Below are 21847 nucleotides of genomic sequence, written 5' to 3'. Positions count from 1 at the left end.
GAAAGAAGGAGACCCTGGCAAGCAAGTTATCAGAAGACAACCAGAGCCTGGGACCAACAAGATTTGAATAATGACCAAACAAAAGGTAGAAAAACTAATTTTATTTTCCATTTTGTGATTACAATATGTCAGTTTTGAAACGTATATCTGCCAGAGCTGGTGTTAGACCGCAAACGTGCCCTGAATCAGTAGCATGGAATTTTGATTACTTCTTGGGTTTTGACCAGCCAGGCCAGGTACTAGGGACCTGGATTGGCCACCATGAGAATGGTCTACTAGGCTTGATGGACCATTGGTTTGGCCTAGTAAGGCTATTCTTATAGGTGTAGCTGCTGTCATGGCGACTCTGGCCCAGTTTAGGTGGGCCGGACTTGGGCACTCACACTGGGCCAGGCCCTGCTGGGAGATGACAATGAATGGATTTCCATAATCTTCCCAGCGGCTTTGTTGTAGGCTTTCTAGCAGCTAGTCATGCTCGAGGATATCCAGGAGGGCAAGGCCAAATTACAACCACTGCAGACTCTGGAAAAAAAAAAATCATTTTATAAACATCCTTATAAACTCTCCTCTAGTTTCTCGCAAGGATCTGAGCTTAAAGTTTTGGTGAGAGGAACAGAATCACCTCCATCTCAATGCATTTTCCCTGCTGAAGCGCATCCCGGCCGAGCTCAAAGCCATCTGGTTGCGCTGTGAAATTACCGCCCTCGTACTGCATACGGATAAATAAGATGGTGGATTAAGCGGAAGAGTTAAGCGCCGACTCCGCCCAGCTTTCCCCGCTGCAGGCAGAACCTCTTCCCTCCAGCACGAGGGCTGGGAGTAGCGACTCTGATGGCAAATCGGACTAGACCGGTCACCCAGCAGATCGGCCGGAGGACCCACCGTCCCGGTGCCGGTCCCGCCAACCCCCTGGTCGAAGCCGCGCAGCACTCGGTGCTCGACCGGGCCGGACACCGTGTCTGCCTAGGCCAGCTGTTCCGCGAGCGGAGAGTCATCCTCGTATTTGTGCGGGTAAGGAACACCTGCCCAGGGAAGAGTTGGCAAAAAAAAAAAAAAAAAAGAGTCAGATGGACTGCGTGCAAATGGGCCTCCTAGGTAGTAAAAGCAGGATTCAGCCAATAAACGGAAAGGGAGCAACGCCCATGATGATACAGAGAGGGAGCTGTTTATCACTGACCCCCTTGGAAAGAGAGAGATCACTTTCTTCACAGTGAGAGTGGCGAGATTGCAAATAAGTTTGCGTGGGCAGGAATTGTCTTTCACTTTATGTTCCCTTTTTTTATGCCCAAACAGCAAACAAGGAACAATAATAGTTATTAATACAGTTTAAAAATGGCGTTTAGAATCCAAAAGTAGAGTAAAATAACTCAGCATAGGGAAAAACCCTTTTATAAACTTTCATAGAATCAGTCATTGCACCATCTTGTTAGAATAAATGATTTTTAAATAACTTCATAGATTCATAAGTAATTCTTAAATCTCCATAATGTGAAAATAAAGTCCAAAGTCCAAAGTTTTGTGAAAAGCTAATATAAGTAAACAGATTTAGTTTCAATGTCTCTGCAGCGGTGACCCAGCGGGGTTCTGACGCATTTCGCCGTCCTGGCTTCCTCAGAGAACCCGCTAATGCTGTGTGTGACAGACTTGTCAGTTGGGTACCTAATTCAAAAGGGAAAAGAAACTTCCTCGTGTTCTATGACATGAATGCTCTGCTGAGCACCCTGTACTTTTTTATGCCCGCATTTGCTCTGACTTGGAAGGTGCTTCTTGCAGCGGTTCCAGGGCTCGATGTGTGTGCATATGAAGAGCACTATCTGTCAGATCTTCAAACCCCCCAAACTCAGTCACACCCCCCCCCCCCCCCAGTGGTCGCCGCCGGCTCATCTGTATTTGCGTCTTTCTCTTAGCTGCGAAAGTAACTGTATTTCTGACCTGCAAGCTGTGATTTATTTCAGCATTTCCTCTGCTACACCACTAAAGAATATGTGGAAGACTTGGCAAAGATTCCCAGGAGTTTCCTAGAGGTGAGTGTAATCCTAAGTTTCTTCGAAGTTACAACCAATTTGTCACCTAGAATCTAGTGACCCTCCCATGCTCTCAATGCAATATACAAATCATAAACTCTTGTTTTTCCAATTTAGAAAAGTAAGTTGTGTAGCATGCAAGAAAGGGTACCCCTCTCCCCCTTAGTCTATCTTTTTCCCCCGTGCGGCCCAACAGTAAAATAAATTTGGCTTTCCTGGTCTTTGTGGTATTACCTAAAGTTTAACTTGTAGTTTTTATTTATTGACTGCCTTTTCATGGTGTACAATACATTGAATAGTAATCAGGTACTCTTAACGTAGGCAGTGGAATGCTGTTTGGTTTGGGGGGCCCAGGAGCTCCGCCTTAGCCCCAGCGGAATCCTGCGGCATGGCCTGTCACCAGCTCCCGACTCCACCTCCCCCCAGTGTTGTACTTTAAATCTTAGGGGCAGCCCCTGTGCTGTGTCAATGAGCAGGCCTGCCCCCGGAAGTAGAATGAAGGGTTCCAGGGCGCTTACTCGACACTGCATGGCAGTTGCCCCGAAGATACAAAGTACAATATCGGGAAACAGGAGGGAGGGCGGGCAGGCACCAACCATTGACAGCTAATTTTCAGAAGGCCATGGCCCCTGTTCCGATGCCTATGCTTAAGTATTTTCCATATCTGTCCAGGCAGGCAGGCTCACAATCTGTGGCACCTGGCACAATGGAGGATTAAGTGATTTATCCAGTCACAGTGAGTAGGCTGGGATTGAGGGCATAACCTCAGGATGCTGAAACAATAGCTCTAACTACTAGACCAGTGTTTCTCAGCTCACAATGAATATGCATAAACTTGATTTACATAAACTGCCTCCATTATATGCAAATTTCTTTCATGCATATTCATTGTGGATATCCTGAAAACCTGACTGGTAAGGGGGTACTCCAGGACTGAGTTGAGAAACACTGCACTAGACCATTGTTTAATGGCATAGCGAGAGTGGGAGGTGCCCTGCCCCTGCCCTCATCTCTTCCCTCCCGCTCCTCTCTCGATCCTGCCTGCCGTGTGTGCCCCCTGCCCCCATACCTCTAGTTGAAGCTGTTGCTCTCGGTGGTGAACAAAATGCTCCTTATAACCCCATCAGCTTTCCCTCTGACATCACTTCCTATGAGCGGCACCCAGAAGTGACGTCGGTGGGAGAGCTGACAGGGTTGCGAAGATCATGTTGTTGACTGCCACGAACAACTTCAACTAGAGGAATGGGAAGAGGCGGGGGGGGGGGCGGAGAGGAGGAGGTGGGGTGCTGCTTCCCCCACCCTTACTATGCCACTGTTTATTTCTTATGTGGTAGCTAGAAAACAATTTCTTTCCAGCTATACAAGCAACCATATTATATTTCAACCGACCCTCAGTGGCACCACTCAGGACTCAAACATTTCATTGTCCTGAGCTTTACGTGTCAGCTCGTCACTGGGTCTTATGGTGTTCTTCATAGAGCTTAATCTTTATCGAAATATTTTTTTTAACTTTTTATCTATTTATATTTTTATACTTAGCTTAAAACTGTGGCTAAGTCTTCTTGGCTCGAAATGTCAGCATTAGTTAGGGATGTCAAAGCTGACATGTTTCGCCTAGATAGCTTTTTCAAGGCTCCATCCCTGTAAGCATAACCAGCAAAGCCACATATTAATAATGTTTTACAAATAAGTTCATATCAAAAAGAGCTCTTCTTTCACCCAGCTAGCTAACGCCTTGCTGGATTAATAGCAAACTGCTTACCTATTTCCCACCGACAACCACTGTAACCGCCAATTCTTTACACCGGAAGCGGCAGCGTTTTTTCATTTAAATATCTAGGGCAGTCTAATAAGCCCGAGGACACGTAATGACGTGAACACTGGCGTAATAGACTTTCCTTTACAGTTATTTCTTATTCATTTAATCCTGATCTTAATCCTCCCTCCTTGTTGTTATTCTTTATAATGGGTCAGACTAACGATATCCATTCTAACTCGTTGTTAAGCCCGTAAGGGGATACTGTGTTTAAAACATAGATCCAACGCTGTTCTTTGTAATTTAAAAGTTCTCCCACATTTACCACTCCCTCCCTCCCTTCATTCAACTGATCGATTATTCTCCATTTTAACTGGCTTGGCTCATGCTGTTGGTTAATGCAATGTTCTACTATCGGGGCTTGTAACGTTCTTGTTTTTATCCTTGATTTGTGCTCATTCAATCTTATATGAATGGGTCGAGACATTCGCCCTACATAAACCAAGTTACAAGGACAGATCAAAACATAAATTACTTTTTCTGTCCTACAATTTGTAATCGCTGACACTATTATCTTTTTCTTAGTTTGAGGATCTGTCCACGTAATACCTTCAATAGTATTTATACACCATTGACAGCTCCCACATTTGCTGTGATTCCCTACTAAGTTTTTATATCTAACACCAGTCTTTTGTTGCTGCAAAGTTTGACCAATAGTTTTCCCTCTTTTAAAAGAGAACAGTGAAAACTTCATGAAGCTGTAAAATTTGCCAATGACGTTTTATCTGACTTATCAGTTCCTTTGCCGCTTCAGAATATGGTAATACACAAATGAGTCTCTATATTTCTTCAGAATTACTTTTTTCTTTTAATAAAAGCTCCCTGTTAGCATATTTAGCTCGTATATATGCACGATGAATAGACTTAGTTGGATAACCTCGAGCTTTAAATCTATCATGTAACTCATTTGCCGCTTCTTTAAAATCTTTCATATCTGAAGAAACTCTTCTTACCCTAGAGAACTGACTAACTGGAAGGTTAAATTTTAAGTGGTAAGGGTGATAACTAGAAAAATGAAGTAAAGCATTACGGGATATTGATTTCCTAAAAAGTTTTGTATTCAGTTGAGTATTTTGTTTAATCAGTTGCATGTCTAAAAAGTCTATTGTGTTCTCATGATATGTGGGGGTGAACTGGAGATGGGGGTCCCTAGTATTTATCCAACCCAAAAATTCTACTAACTCTTGTTCAGTACCCTGCCAAAGGAAGAAAATATCATCCAGAAACCTTTTCCAAAGTAAGATGTGTTTATAGAAGTCAGATGGATAAATTTCATTCTCTTCAAATTTACTCATATAGAGGGTAGCCACTGAGGGGGCTAGAGTAGCTCCCATAGCCACCTCCTGAGTTTGTTGATAATAAATACCCTCAAATTCAAAATAATTATTTTTGATCACCCACTGAGTTAATGTCATCAAAAACTCAGTACTAATTCGTTGTACTCCCTCTCTTTTGGTCAACACCTCTTTAACTATGTTCAAGGCACCCTGTTGTGGGATCTTAGTATACAAAGAGACAACATCAAGTGTTACCAAAAAAGTGGTAGATTCTACTTGAGTATTCTGAGTTAAGATTCTAAGAAGGTGAGAAGTATCTTTTAAATATGAGGGAATCTTGACCTCTTCTTTTATCAAAAAAAGTCTATAAATTTCGAAAAGGATTCTAGAAGAGACCCCCGTGTGTTTACAATGGGTCTACCTGGAGGGTTAATTTGACTCTTATGTATTTTTGGGACAAAATAAATATTTGGTGTTCTCGGATACTTTTCTAATAAGAACTGGTACTCCTTTTTAGTAAGCATGCCTTCCTCATAATGATGTGTCACAAAATCAAAGACATCTTTCATAACCGATTTCAATGGGTCATCAGAAAGGGGACAATAAGCTATAGTGTCAGATAATTGTCGATTTGCTTCAATCAAATAATCTTTTTTGTCGATCACAATTATAGCTCCCCCTTTATCAGCTCTTAATATCATGCAATCCTGCAACTCTTTCAATTGCATCAGAGCTTTGTGTTGTTCAAATGTTAAGTTATAAAGAATTCTTTTATTCTTTGTTTATTTCTTAGCATGCAGCCTCAATTTTCAATATGGTTATTAATTTATAAAAGATGATATTAAGTAGCCTAATGGTTAGTGCAACTACATAGTAGATGACAGATTAAAAAAAAATACCTGAGAAGGCCATTCAGTTTGTCCAGCAAGATAAAATTGCTGGGTCAGGCCATCGTGCCCAGCAGTCCACTCTATCAGCGGCCCCTAGGTCAAAGACCAATGCCCTAACTGAGACCAGCTCTACCTGTGTACGTTCCGGTTCAGCAGGAACTTGTCTAACATTGTCTTGAATCCCTGGAGGGTGTTTTTCCCTATAACAGCCTCCGGAAGAGCATTCCAGTTTTCCACCACTCTCTGGGTGAAGAAGAATTTCCTTAAGTTTGTACGGAATCTATCCCCTTTTAATTTTAGAGTGCCCTCTCGTTCTCCCTACCTTGGAGAGGGTGAACAACCTGTCTTTATCTACTAAGTCTACCCTTCATTATCTTGAATGTTTTGATCATGTCCCCTCTTTTCAAGGGAGAAGAGGCCTAGTTTCTCTAACCTCTCACAGTATGGCAACTTCTCCAGCCCCTTAATCATTTTAGTCGCTCTTCTCTGGACTCTTTCGAGTAGTACCGTGACCTTCTTCATACTTGATTTTTCCTTGCCATTTTCATGGCACAGACCATAGAGGTCTTCCCGGCTCTAGCCTCATTCTCCAGCTACAGAAACAATCGTTGGTGCCGTCATCGAAGCTCCACTCTGGACCTTCCAAATCTCTCCAGCCATGATCAGGGCACAGACTATGGAAGTTTGCTTAGCAGTGGCTTTGCTTATCAATTGCCATCTAATCACTGCTAAGCTTGTTTGGTTCCATGCCTTTTATACAGGATCCCTTTGTGTTTATCCTACGCACTTCTGAATTCTGTTACTATTTTTCATTTCCACTGCCTCCCACCCCTGGGAGGGCATTCAAGGCATCTACCACCCTCTGTGAAAAAGGGCTTACTGAGTCAGGCCTTTTGCAATCTAAATTCATGTCCTCTAGCTCTACCACTTTCCTCCTCTGGAAAAGGTTTGTTTCTGACAACCGGGGAAGCCCGGTTCACATACCATTGGTGGCAGGAAGGAGTGGGCATCCCTCCTGTCTCTCTGTCAGGGGGTTTGGGGACTTGCGGTTGTCGTCTGTGGTGGTGGCGGTTCATCAGCTGGGGGAAGGGGGGGCCTCGGCTTTTTTTTTTAAAATGGGACAGATATTGTGCATGTGTAACATACAGCATCTGTGCCCATTTAAAAAAATAAAAGTATGGTATGTTATAAATATATTAATTTGCATCAGTTCATTTTTTTCAGATTGCTAAAATTACTTTTTTTATGCATCGGGAAGCCATGTTAGAGCATCAGTCGCTGTGCTAGTTTCCATGGCATTTCAATATTAATGACCTTATTTGCATGGCCGGATTGGAGAATGAGCGGTCATGCACAAAACCACGCGCATCGGGTTTTGCACATCGGGTCGGCAAATCCAGTCGTCACTAAACCAGTCAAAACTGGTTTTGCGGCGATCGTTAAATGATCACTGACTTTAGTGCATCTAGCTCTTAATCCTCCATTGCCTCAGGTTCAAACTTAAGATTGTAAGTCTTCTGAAAATAGGAAAATATCTGCTGGGCAGGGGTATAGCTACCACTGAATGACCCTGGCAAAATGCCAGGGTCATCCAGTAGTAGAATCCACCTGAAATTGCACCCTTCCCTTCCTCTTCTCCTCTGTTAGGGGTGTATAAAGATAGGGGGCATTTCAGCCCCTCTCCTCTCCCCCGGTGATGGGAGGGGTCTCTGACAAGCACTCCCATCTCCACTATATCTTCAGATTTTGCCTGCAGCAAGAAGGCTGGTCTTTGTTCTGCTCATACTGGCCTCATCATTTCCTGCTCTTGGGACCTGAAGTGAGGAGAGAAGGAAGGCACAGACAATGCAAGGATAGGTAAAACAGCCTGCTTGCTACTAGTGAAGATCTGAAGAGTTACCGGGGTGGGGGTGGGGGGGGGAAATGCTGAGGCTGGAAGGATGAGTTCATTGTAGGGCTGCAAACTTCCCTCACTACTCCATTGCCTTCAGGGTTCAGTGTCTCTCCATGCCCTCCCCCCCTACTCTGTGTGCCTGCACGGTCCAGCATCTGTCTACCACCACCCCAGTCCTCCAACTGCTTTGGCAGGTCATAGCAGAGGCAGCCTTTCCTTTGCCACATCCTACCTCTTTGAAGCAACTTCCTGTGGGCAGTACACAGCAGTGGAAAGGGCTCCTTCCTTGATGCTCTCTTCTGATCTTCGCCAGCAGCTTTTAGTACAGTCTCTGCCAGGATGTGCTGCAGCATTTGGAGGTAGGGGGAGGTATTTGTCTGCCTTGACTACTTAGATTGTAAGCTCCTTTGATCAGAAACTGTCTTCTTTGTGACTCTGTAAAGCACTGTGTACGTCTGGTAGCACTATAAAAATAATTATTATTAGTAGTAGTAATAGCATTGGTAGCCAGAGATGCCAGATCGCACAGATGCATGGGAGAGGAGAGGGTGAAGAGAAGCCGGACCTAACGGAAGGAGCAGAGGGAATAGAGAGAACAAGAAAGACCTGAAGCAAAGGAGAAGGGGAAGAGAGGGAAAGAGATGTTGGGCATGGGGGTGGGGGAGCTGAGAGAAGGGAGAGACCTGGAGCAAAGGGGAGGTGGACAAGAGAAGGCATATAGTGGACTGGGGGGCAAAGGGAAGAGAGAGACTGGTCTGGGGGAAAGACATTGTCCCAATGGAGAGAAAAAGAGAGGGAGAGAGAGAGAGAGATGCCAGGCTATGGAAGTGGGTAGGGGGCCAGGGGGCACAGACTATATGGAAGAGAGAAGCTGAACATGAGGGAGAGGGACACAAGAGATGTTGGCTCTGGAGGAAGCATGGGGACAGGGACACAGAAGGAAGACATAAAACAGAACTGATAAAAGACATGTAAGAAAGATGTATAGTTGATATAGAGAAGAAATGTAAAGAGGCCAGGAGACCCTGGAAAGTTAAAAATAAAAGCAGAAGGACATTAGAACCAATGCAACACTCAGACAACAGAGATAAAAAAAATATTTAATTCTGAATGTATAAATTGTAATATGTCAGCTTTGGAAAATATGCATTCTCCCTCCTGCTCTTCCTCTCTCCCTCCCCCGCCCCCTCAGTCCCCACTACTTTTTCTGTCCAGGGTTCATTCACTTCTAGTTATGGCACTGCTGCTGGGACTGAGTGTAACTTGCCTTGAACTCCTTAGAGAGGTATGAACTAAATCACTACACCCTTTAGAGAGGACAATCTTTTTACCCACTAGCTTTAATCTGTTTTTGTGTTCAATGTTTGGGCCTCCTACCTGTTTAAACCATGCTGAACCGGCCAGGCACCGATATTCAGTGGGTAATGCTGCTGAATGTCTCTGCTAACTGGCCATTCCCTAACCAGTTAGGTTAGGAGTAGTCTGGGGGTGAAACCTGCCCAGAGCCACACCTTAGCCAGTTAGCAGCACTTTGGTCCACTAACGAACTAACCCCCTCCTTTATAAAGCCGCGCTAGCGTTTTTAGCACTGGCCATTGCAGTAACAGCTCGGACGCTGTTAACGTGGCGGGCGGTGCTAAAAATGCTAGTGCGGCTTTGTAAAAGAGGGGGGTAAGTAAGCATAAAAAGGGCAGAAAAAAGTCTATCCTAACTTTATGCACCGAGTTAATCTTGCACTAGTCTGAATATCAGCCTGTGCTCAGCCTACTTTCAGATCAGCGCATATACCTGGATATTCAATGCTAGGAAGCACACGTGCCCCATCATTGAATATCTGGAGTTAGTTCATCCCACAGCTGTGAGCATCTTTTAAGCTACTTACAATTGTGGGCTGAGCATGGTGGATAAAAATCAATGATTTTTTTAAAAAAAAAATTAAAATAGATTTTTCCCTCCAAAAAAGCTTTTTTTTTTTTTTTTTTTTTTAACAAAAATCCAATCTAAAGATAATTTTCTATTTAAGATACATTATAGTCCAAAAGATATTCATCATAAAATAAGCCACTGCTTGTCCTGGGATCTGTAGTATGGAATGTTGCTTCCTCTGTATTTGGGTGTCTGCCAGTACTTGTGACCTGGATTGACCACTGTGGAAACAAGACACTGAGCTAGATGGACCATTGGTCTGAGCTAGTGATGCCCGATTCAGGAAAAAAAAATTTGATTCGATTCAGCCCATTGAATCGATTTTCCAATTCAATTCGATTTTCTTGCCCAATTGGGTGTTTTTTTAAAAACATCCTGGTGGGTTTATTTTATAACTTCTTCACCCTTTTATAGTCTCTTCACCCCCTTTACCTTCTCCTAACCACACTGACGCTGTGGTGTAAACAAACAAAAAAGACTTTTCCTCTCTCTGTTAACTCCTAGCTCACGTTTGCGGCCTATCACCAGCTCTGGCAGGATACATGTTTCAAATCCGATATATTGTAATCACAAAACAGAAAATACAATTATTTTTTCTACCTTTTGTTGTCTGGTCAATATTCAAATCTTGTTGGTTCTAGGCTCTTGTTGGTCCCAGGCTCTGGTTGTCTTGCTTGCCAGAGTCTCCTTCTTTCTTCTTTCTCCATGCTAACCATCCATCTGCCATCTCTGTCCTCCACTTCCATTTCCCTTCCCTCCCCTGGAGGTCTGGCATCTTTCCTTTTTTTCGTCTCCATCCATAGATCCACCTTTTCTCAACTACCCTTTCATCCAGAATCTCTCCCTCCTTCCCCATCACCCCAGGATCCACCATCTCTCCCTTTCTTTTCCCAACTACCCTCCTATCCCCCTCCACACCATCCCTTGTGTCCAACTTCTCTCCCTTTCTGTTCCTTCCCTCCCTATATCCCATTGTTCACCATCTCTCTCCCTCTCCTCTGTTTTTAGACCCATTATTTCTTTCCCCCCCCCAAAGTCTGGCATATGCACGTCTTTTTGAACCCCCCCTTCCCTCCCTCCATGTACTTCTACACCAGGGCCCCCCCTGAAGGCCTGTTTCACCATCCCTGAAGGCCTGTCCCCCCCCTTGAAGGCCTACTCTCCCCTGCCCTGCCTCGTCCGCATTTACCCATTTTCTTATTTACTTCTTTTCCCCTTCTTGCTTCTCTTCTTCTACTCTTCAGTTCTCTTTCTTTTCCTTTCTCCCACCAGATATTTTTCTCTGCTCACTACATCCCTCTCTCCAAATACTCTATCCTCTTTCCAACACTATATTTCTCTTCCTGTCTCCTTTCTCATTTCCATCCTTTGTTCAGTATTTTTCCACTCCTTCATAGCCTAGTCCTATTGGCTCTTCACTCCTTTCCTCCTTCCCCTCAGCTCTCCTCTCATGGCAAGAGTTGCAGGATCCTTCCTTCCTCACCCCGAAGCCTGCCTGCCTGCGCTCTGACCGTTTTAAAGCCGCTGGGATCATCGTTTCCCTGAAATCGTGGAACTGAGTTTTAAAGCACGACTCACGCCGCTGATAAGAAGTTTTGAGAGGATGGGCAGAGGCTTGACGGGTTTCTCTTGCCATTTTCTTCACCAGATGAGACAAATGCAGATTGCATAGTTTGAGCTGTCCTCAGCTGCCTATGAAAAACTTAGCAGGGAGCATTTGGTTCTGGCACCAAACCAATCTGCCACCGATTCCGCCTCCCGCCACTTACTCCCTGCTCGCTGCCTCCATTTAACCCTCATCCCGCTGCTGCCGCAACTCCAAAAGGGCCAGGCAGCGTGGAGCGATTGCACCCACCGGTCCATAAGCCTTCCCCCGACATCAATTCTGATGGAGAGAAGGCTTATGGGCTGGCAGCGTGCAATCGCTACACACGCCTGGCTCTTTTGGAGCAGCAGCAGCAAACGGAATTAAATTGAGCCAGCGGGTGCGCTGCAAGCAGATGGGCCACGGTGCAGGCAAGCACCAACAGCAGGAGCATTGTCTATCGAGGCAGTTAGTAGAACCACCACTGCCGCCTGTAGTCATCGTACCAGCGGGAGGCTAGGGGGGAAGCCAGACACCAGCACTTTCTGACTGACCCTCCCCCCTCACCCTGTAAAGCAGGAATGTCAGCGGCCGGCCAGCAAGAGGCAGCATTGCTGCTCCTGATTTAGGGGGCGAGGGGGGAGGGTCAGTTAGCAAATCGGGAGGCCAAATTTTTTTTTTGTTATGAATTGATTCAAATCGATTCACCCGAAGTGAATCGGTGAATCGATTCGAATTGTGAATCGGGCAGCACTAGTTTGAGCTAGTATGACTATTCTTATTAGAGAATGACACGAACGTCCCCGCAGGAACTCAGTTTTCCCGTCCCTGTGAGTTTTGTCACTGTCCGTGTCCCATTCCTATGAGCTGTGCCTTAACCGCAATCCTCGAACACTTATGATTTGAAAGTGTTTGAGGCTTGTGCAGATTTTATTTATTTATTTCAATTTTCTATACCATTCTCCCAGTGAAACTCAGAATGGTTTACATGAATTTATTCAGGTATGCAAGCATTTTTCCCTGTCTGTCCCGACAGGCTCACAGTCTGTCTAATGTACCTGGGGCAATGGGATTAAGTGACTTGCCCAGGGTCACAAGGAGCAGCCTGAGTTTGAACCCACAACCTCAGGGTGCTGAGGCTGTAGTTTTAACCACAGTGCTACACTCTCTGGAGCTTGTGGGAATGGGGCAGGGACAGGAAAAGAACTCATGGGGATGGGGAAAAGTTGGTCCCTATGTCATTCTCTAATTCTTATGTTCTTATATAATAAGTACATGTACTATTTTTTAATTATGCAACATGAGGCTATATATTTATGCAATGTTTACATTTTAGGGTAAATGAATTCCATTAATCCATACATAATGATTAGGGGAGTGTGTGGTGCAGTGGTTAAAGCTACAGCCTCAGCACCCTGGGGTTGTGGGTTCAAACCCACGCTGCTCCATGTGACCCTGGGCAAGTCACTTAATCCCCCCATTGCCCCAGGTACATTAGGTAGATTGTGAGCCCGCTGGGACAGACAGGGAAAAATGCTTTGAGTACCTGAATAAATTCATGTAAACCGTTCTGAACTCCCCTGGGAGAACGGTATAGAAAAATTGAATAAAAAATTAAAAATTTAATTAAAAAATTAATGTCACAGGCAAGTTTTTCTATCTAGAAGATAATCACAGATGCTTGGTTTTGCATTTCTCAAAACTGTGAATTATCGGCAAAAATGTTATAAGATATACAGAGTTGAGAAAAAGATCTTAGCTCCATTGTTCCTTTCCAACTCAATGTAAAAAATTTAATTCAAGTCTTTCTAACTGTTTTAAATTGATTTGATCTAAATTAAATCCACCTTGGAGCTGAATGTTAGCCCCTCATTTTTCTGCACTAGTTCGATATATGAGCCAAGTTGTGAAATTGCTGTTTTCCCCTGTGAGAAAGTGGCCATTCCAGAAGCATCAGAGTTTTGAAAACCACTGAGCCACAGTCAATTAATATGAATTTCTTTGCTGTTTCATGTTGAAGGATGCAGATGTTGGGCTGCTTGTTATTGGCCAGTCGTCTCACCAGCACATTGAGGTAAGGGCACTCTCAGTACAGCTTAAGAGGAAGACTTTGTAGGGAACTGTTTTACTAACAGGGTTTAGTATTTCTTATGCTGGAATAAGTTTTGTTTTGAGAACACAGTTTTATTAAGTTGAATTTGTCCACTAGAACTAGGGTTACCATATTTGAAGATGGAGAAACTGGACGCATGGCCCCACTCTTGTTCCATCCCCAACCCCGTTCTGTCTCCAACCTGCCCTATTGTGCCTCTAGCCCCGCCCCCCTGAAAATCCGCATCTCTTTCTTTCCGGCCTCCAGCATGCATGGATGTGCAACGTCATCCATGTTGAAGGCTCTCCAGACGCAGTTGGAGCTCGGGGCTTTCCAAAACGCAGGCAAACTGCTAGGTTTTGGAAAGTCCTCTAAAAAGAGTTCATGTCTGGGTTTCCCCGGATGTCTAGTAACCTTAACTAGAACTGGACTTAGAAATATTTTCTGAATTGTGCCTCTATTATTGCAGCCATTCTGCTGTCTGACAGGATATACTCATGAAATCTATGTAGACCCAGAGAGGGAGATTTATAAAGTGCTTGGAATGAAAAGGGGTGAAACAGCCACCACATCAGGTAGGCATGACACTCTCCTCATCTCGCCTTAGGCTCACCTCGTATTTGTACACTTAGTTGGAATAATATCAGCAGTATATCTGTGGATATGATGAATAGTCTGTTGGTACTACACATTTGGAATAACCTGGTTCAGTTTTCAAACTATACTGTGTATGTTGAATAAATAAAATACTTTTTGTGGCATCTTAAAAGTAACTCCTCCACCAAGCTTCCCCCTCACCACTCTCCTGGGGCTTCTTTTTTTTCCTTTAAAAAAAAAAAAAAAGTGCAGCAATCCCTATGGGCCTGCACATGGTACTGTATGTACTAAGAACATAAGAACTGCCTCTGCTGGGTCAGACCAGTGGTCCGTCATGCCCAGCAGTCCACTCACGCTGCGGCCCTCTGGTCAAAGACCAGCACCCTAACAGAGAATCATTTTGTCCACAAGCACCTTTTGTGCGGGATCTGGATTTGAAGTTGTGCTGTACAGTGAGGTGTACTGACTGAGGCTGAGCTCTACGGGGCATTGCAGTCTTTATGGTTCCAGCAGAAGGATGCTGTCACTATGCCTAAGATCAGGGGTCCCCAAAGTCCCTCCTCGAGGGCCGAATCCAGTCGGGTTTTCAGGATTTCCCCAATGAATATGCATTGAAAGCAGTGCATGCACATAGATCTCATGAATATTCATTGGGGAAATCCTGAAAACCCGACTGGATTCGGCCCTCAAGGAGGGACTTTGGGGACCCTTGCCTAAGATGGTTAGGACAAGTAAGTATCAGGTTACTACACTTAAGGTATTTACAGGGTTCAGAACGGCACTCGCAGTGGACCAAGTACTATTGGGAAATGCCCAGGAGTTAGGAACTTGCTGGTAGCAAATGTTAGAGCAGAACTGGAATTGATAATGAACTAAAACTGGAGGCCTATGTTCATATCTACAAAGGTGACGGACAAACAGAAGAAAACTTTGCTTGGGATATACACAGACAAAACAAACGGAAAAGGCAAGGGAGGTGTCTTTTCAACCAATGATCGCGTCTTTATTTGAATTGAAGAGTCCCAACAAGGATCCCGTTTTTGGTGTATAGAAGACACCTTCCTCAGGGGACACGTGACTGGTGGACGCTAGATCCAAAAGCACTCCAAAAACAAACTCTGAATGCCGCTGCTTGTCTACACAAGTTCGTTTTTAGAATGCACTCTCCTAACACTATTCCTGTCATGTGTGACTGGTATTCTGTTAGCATGATTTTTCTGTGTAGCATTCTGTAATAATTTGGCTTATTCAGTTTTTCTGATAGTGGAGGGGATATAAGGGGAGTGGGAGACAGGGGTTTTGTTGATCCTTGCTGTGTACTATTTATGTTTATAAAATGACAATTGTACAGAATATTGTTTCTCTTTATACTTTAATAAAATAAGTTCAGTATAAAATCATAACTGTTTGAGGCTTGTGCGGATGGGATCAGATGGCTTATGGGGATGGGGCGGGTACAGGACTGAGCTTATAGGGATGGGACAGAGACTGAGCTGGTGAGGACGGGGACAAATTTTTTCCCCACATCATTCTCTATTCTCCATGATTCAGTCCTGGAGAAAGTGTGATCCCTCCCTTCTAGCAGCGCTCAGTACTCCCTTTAGAGTCTGTTGTGGTTCTGCCCTCCTTACTCATCGACTCCTAGGGTAGGAGCAGGGCAGGATTAATTCATCGAGGGCCCCTAGGCACACAAGTACACTGGGCCCCCTGCCCCGCCCCACCCCACCATGTGCCCCGGCGGAAACAGGAAGCTGTGTCAGAGGGAAGCTTTGGGTAAGCAGCACCACTTGCACAATTACAGTTCCCGTTGCCTTTCTTACCCACATTACTTGCTTGTCATACTTTCCGTCGATGGGAGGGGGTTGCCGATCGGGGTGGGGCCCACGTTGCCGATCGATGCTGGAGGGGTCCATCGCCGTTTGGAAAAAACAATGTTGATGCCTTCCATCATCGGGCCGCCCTGATCATTTCAGGCCCTAGGCACGTGCCTACTTGGCCTATTGGTTAATCCTGCCCTGGGTAGGAGGGGTGCACATTCCCAAATTACAGAGAAAACAACTGAAATGCAAATGTGTAATAAATTTTCTGTATGAGACTTGAGCATGGTAATTGGACACAAGCACACTCTTTAAGGAGCAGTTGCCAATTAAGCTGCTAGCTTTCGCTTTAGGTGTGTAAAAAGTACATGGAAAATGACACATGACACAAATTTTATTAAAATAGTTATTCAGTTTTATTAATTGCCATAATGAATTATCAAAAGGTTAGTTTTGCGTCATCGGGATATCTTTACAGACGCCAAACGCTGGCATTCTGACAAAGATCTCAATTCGATAATTCGTTGCTCCCCAATATGTACCTTTTTGTCCTGCATGACATCATTACTTGTCAGCCAATCCATTAACAGAGGCTGTCCTTAAATTTGGACAAAAAACTTCCTTTTAACATGAAATGAAAGTTCCAGAAATCATATTTTTGTTTATATTCATTTCTGAATATGCATAAACCCATTATTATAACATAGCCAAAGAAAACTTTAAATCTAAACCTGCTTATCTGTTTCAAAAAAGCCTGCATTCAAAAGTGTTTAAAAGTTCTTGTCTCTCCCTGTCAGCACAGAAAAGGAGGAGGAGGGGCTATCCCCCCTGCTCTGAAAAACTGGTTCAGTGTTTCTGATTCTAACTTAAATATTTCCAGATGTTTCCTCAGGATTTCTCCTTAGAGTTTCTTGCATCTTTAAAATATATAAAATATTGGAAATTAAGTACACACCATTCTTTCACATATCTCTCATACATCCATCATTCATTCGGGGCCCTATTCACATCCAACACAATATATTACATTCATACTTACTACATGTAATATCTCAGTTTGGAATATGGAGTCTAATATGCTCTTCCTAACTGGCCTAAGCACATCTGTTATCAATTTTCTCATGATGTTCAAGGCAGGAAACCCCTGAACAAAAGACAGACAGAGAGAGAGAAAGTGATCCGGCAGAGTACAGTACAGGGATTCAAACAGGGATTGGACGGATTCCTGATGGAAAAGGGGATCGTGGGGTATAGACAGCTCACCAGGTCTTGTAGGTGAATGGCCGGAGGGTTAGGACTTTGATGGGAAGATAGGACTTCGATGAGATACCTAGGGGGCAAGGGGGCCCCTTCTGGTGATTCAGGCAGGTCATGACCTGTTGGGCCGCCGCGGGGGCGGACTGCTGGGCGGGATGGACCTGTGGTCTGACCCGGCAGAGGCACTGCTTATGTTCTTATGGAAGCAGTTTCATACCTCCATGTATATTATATATCCTGATTTCCTCTGTGGTCTGGCTTAATAGCAAAGTACATAAAGAGAATATTATTATGCTTTTCCTTAATATTAATCTATAGTGTATTTTTCTGGCCTTGGCTACATCCATATTCAGATTTTTATTCACCAACTTTTCGTACGCTTCTATTGGGCATGGCCTTAACTAACACATGTGCTTGTATCTAACTAGAGTTACCCAGAACCATAAGAAAAGCAGGCGTTTTGTAGAAAAACTCCACAAAATGCTGCACCATCATGTCCTGCACTGTCGATTCCATTAACGTACCACAGCTATTGCCCCCTACAGTCCACGAGCCACTATTCAAACTGCATATTTATATATTTTGACACTGAATTTCTTTGGAGAACATATCAGTCTCAGCAGTTATCGGAGTTATCAGGGCTAATGTGCCTCTTGATAAAAACATTGATTGTACATTGAGGTTTTTTGAGATAGAGTTTTGACAACAAGATTTCTATGTATGCAAGTGGTGCATGCTCAGTGTAGTAGATAAATATTAATTTGTTTGGGTGCCTGTCTAATAGTTATGATTTTTGATGGCTGCTTATTGACTGATGCAGTATATTTTTTTTCTCTCTCTCTCTACATGCTATGATGTTTCAGCACCAAGTCCTCATGTGAAATCCAGCGCACTTTCAGGAAATATTAAAAGCATTTGGAGAGCAATGACAGGCCCTGCCTTTGATTTTCAGGGGGATCCTGCGCAGCAAGGAGGGGCTCTGATTGTGGGTCCAGGTATGTTGCTCGATTCTTTTCTCAGATAAAACATCCTGGAATTAAGGAGTTTTACTCATTGCTTGGGTTGACCACTGTGAGAGGGGATGCTGGGCTCGATAGATCTTTGAACTGACCTACTATGGCACATCTTATAATCCCATGCCAACATGATTTTGAATGGTTGTCTTTGCAGTCTCGAGTGCCAATGACTTGTGGATCCCAGCTTGATGTAAGTGGATAAAGATGGTTTTAGGATTCAGTTTTCCTTGATGCTCAACTGCATTTCTGAGTTTCAAATACTGGTATACACATTTTAATATGTATACCAATATATAAAGGGAGGAAATGTAGTTTTTACATGATAATTTCCAAGGAGGAATTAGTTCTTAGCTCATAATTTCATTTCTTTTAGTCACTCTAGGCATGCACAGTTGAGTGAGTTATGTCCCTCTACCGGTAGGTGTAGACTGAGAACAAACTGACTTGAAGAATACCTACAACTAGGCTGTGCAGTCCCCTTTCAAGCCAGTCCCTAAATAGCCAAGTGCAATTGCAACCCACAAAGAGAACACACAACCCTCTCAGTGCTGATGGTTCCTTACCAAACTCCGGGAACGAGATACTGCTGCTCAGAACAAACCATTCCACACTGAAGGGGACTCCTTTGTACACAGAGAGCCGCATGAATGCAGTACTACCTCTAGAGCAGGGTGCCCACACTTTTTGGGCTTGTGAGCTACTTTTAAAATGACCAAGTCAAAATGATCTACCAACAATAAAAAAAATTTTAAAAAACACAAAGCACACTGAAAGGCAGAGAAAATGTTAATTATTCATATTCCGGTGTTTTTTCAAAGAGGTCAAGGCAGATGACTCTATGCAATGTCATCTCAGTAACAATCATACAAAAAAAGACAAATATACCCCCTCCCTTTTTACTAAACCATGATAGCAGTTTTTAGTGCAGGGAGCTGCGCTGAATGTCCCACGCTGCTCTCGACGCTCATAGGCTCCCTTCGCTAAAAAAACGCTATTGCGATTTAGTAAAAGGGAGCCATAGTGCAAAATATAGACAGCAGATATAAATTCTCAAACGGACACATTTTGATCACTAAATTGAAAATAAAATCATTTTTCCTACCTTTTGTTGTTTGGTGATTTCATGAGTCTCTGGTTGCACTTTCTTCTTCTGACTGTGATTCCAATATTTCTTCCCTTCTTTCAGCCTCCTGTATGCTTCCTCTCCTCCAGACCTCATTCTCCCCCAACTTTTTTTTCTTTCTGTCTCCCTGCCTCCCTTTCTTTCTTTCTCTTTCTGTCCATGCCCCCTTTCTTTCTGTTTCCCTTCTTTCTTTGTCTCCCTGCTTGCCCCCTTTCTTTCTTCCTGCCCTCCCCCCAAGCCACTAGGTTTGCTACCGCCATCGGGGAACAGGCCTCCAAGTCACCACCGCCCCAAGCTCTCCCTGCTGGGGGGCTTGGATTGAATTTAAATGTGCTGGGGGGTATGAAAAATTATGATTGATTGGGGGGGGGCTGGGACAGAATTTAAAGGTGTCGGGTATATAGTAGTATACAATTTAGTTCAGAATGGGGTTTTTTTTCCTTGTTTTCCTTCTCTAAATCTGGGGTGCGTCTTATGGAGCGAAAAATATGGTATATTGGACTCAATTTGCTCCTCTAGATTGGTCTCTGTTTAGGAACATTTTCTCGAAGTGCATTCATCTTGTTGTTTGTTCTTCTAAAGTATTTGAACAAGTACTTTTCAATTTTGTAGAGACCTCTTTAATTGGTTGCAAAAAATGTTACATTTTGGCAGGTTCCCTATTGTTGATCATGGACATATTGTTATTACCCTTATTGTAATGGATCGCAAGGGACCAATTGATTTGATGTCCAAATAAAGATCCTTAGCTTTAATACCATTTTTTATTTTTATTAAATTGATGGAGGGGGTTATATATGTCCAGTTGTTGGATTATTTGGGTCAGTTTGACCTTTTGCATTCTTCACAGTCTGGTTTCAGATCAATGTAAAGTACTGAGACTGTTTTGACTTCACTTTTGGATCACTTACGTGGCCTTTCTAGCAAGGGTCAGAATGCTCTGCTTCTACAGTTCGATCTTAGCAGTTCATTCGACCTGGTAGATCATAACTGACTGCTTGGCTGTCTTGATTCTATAGGAGTCTCTGGGCAAGTCTATCGGTGGTTTCAAGATTTTTTTCATTTGTCTTACCAGGTACTATCACGTGGTGGTCTTTCTCATTCTTGGAGTAATCCCTGCATGTACCTCAGAGTTCACCACTCTCCCCATTGCTCTTTAATATTTATCTATCCTCCTTGTGAACAAAATTGCCTACTATGGGCATCAAATTATACAGTTATGCAGATGACATTACAGTTGTCTTATCACTGGATTTGGTACCATCAAACAATATCAGTCAGTTTGCTTCAGTGATACTAACAATCGAGAACTGAATGCTATTTTTTAAGTTAAAACTTCAACTCCCCCCAAAGGTTTTTCTTTGCAACTCCATCTTAACTTACCCAAGATTTGTCTGGCTCCATTTGAATGGTACAGTATATACTATAGAATCTGTGTTGAAACTTTTTTATGGGTATTTTTAGATCAAATTCTAACAATGTAAAATCAAGTGAACGCTGTGTTCATAAATGCTTTTATACTCTATGGAACTTACGTTCCATTTGGAGTTGTTTTGAAAGATCAGCTTTTCAACTTATGGTGCAGTCTTTGGTACTCTCCACATTTGACTATTGTAATATATTCCATCTAGCAGGTTGTAAGAAGCATTTTAAAAGGCTCACTTTGATTCAGAATACAGTGAACTGTTTGCTTAATTTTTAATTTGACAGCAATAAATAACACGCTTACTGGAAATAAGAATAACTGTCAAAAGAGTTTATAATTCAGATTCTCATATGTGGAAATGTTGTGTTTAGAAACATGGAGGAAAAAGGGGGCAAAGTCCCCCAAAAACCTCACCACTCAATCATTGCAGTACTTCCACTTGTAAAATAATAAATATAATGCAAAGCATCAAATGTTGAAACAACAGCACTTATCTTGTTGTGTAAAGTTCTTTGGCCTCAACATGCCACGTTTCAGTATTTCTTCAGGAAGCCAAACAAAGCCTTTAAAAGACAACAGTCTTCTATACTGGGTGTCAGTCTCTTCTGAAGCTCATTAGACGAAATTTAACAAGTTCCACTCCTCTGCCAAAAATGTCTTGGGAAGTAATGATGGATGGTTGATTTGTTTTGTTATACTGTTTACGATGTTGTAGCTCATTGTGTTTGTGCAGTTTTTCTTATTTTGTTATCCACATAGAACTGGAAGGTTCTGCGAAATAAAAATAAAGTGTTATGTTATGTTTACAGAGGCAACAAAAAAGGAAGGAGGGGTCCAACCTTATCTGCAGAAAAAACCAACCAGGAACAAACAAAAACCAATCAAATTTTAATAAACTTGAAACTTGAAACTGCAGATGTGTACAAGATGCAGGCAGAATTTATTGTGACAAATATAAATTTATAAAAACCTTTTTCCCAAACAAGGGACCCGACACGGTCCGTGTTTCGGACAAACCTTCGTCAGGGGTCCAATATGCAAAAAGGTTTGAAAAATATGCACAAAAAATATAGAATAAAAAATCATAAACCAAAAGGTCCAATGTGC

At 43.1% G+C, this 21847-nt stretch overlaps 1 protein-coding gene and 1 long non-coding RNA gene across 2 annotated transcripts in view; one reads left to right on the top strand and one right to left on the bottom strand.

Moving 5' to 3' along the window:
- Window positions 1-416: 416 nt before the first annotated feature.
- The window catches only part of PRXL2C (peroxiredoxin like 2C), a 23291-nt gene continuing 1860 nt past the window's right edge, over window positions 417-21847 (top strand). Inside the window, exons 1-5 of the mRNA XM_033928447.1 lie at window positions 417-1011; window positions 1956-2024; window positions 13433-13486; window positions 13974-14079; window positions 18039-18170. Coding sequence (XP_033784338.1) covers window positions 832-1011; window positions 1956-2024; window positions 13433-13486; window positions 13974-14079; window positions 18039-18170 — 541 coding nt within the window. The 5' untranslated portion in view covers window positions 417-831. The remainder of the gene's footprint in view (window positions 1012-1955; window positions 2025-13432; window positions 13487-13973; window positions 14080-18038; window positions 18171-21847) is intronic.
- Window positions 21056-21847, bottom strand: part of LOC117352188 — a 17892-nt gene continuing 17100 nt past the window's right edge. The window contains exon 3 of the long non-coding RNA XR_004537602.1: window positions 21056-21511. This is a non-coding gene — a long non-coding RNA (uncharacterized LOC117352188). The remainder of the gene's footprint in view (window positions 21512-21847) is intronic.

Source organism: Geotrypetes seraphini, chromosome 1 (assembly GCF_902459505.1).
Source record: "Geotrypetes seraphini chromosome 1, aGeoSer1.1, whole genome shotgun sequence".
Classification (NCBI taxonomy): Eukaryota; Metazoa; Chordata; class Amphibia; order Gymnophiona; family Dermophiidae; genus Geotrypetes; species Geotrypetes seraphini.
The sequence above is the reverse complement of the archived record's forward strand: the minus strand, read 5'-3'. Positions and strand labels throughout refer to the sequence as shown.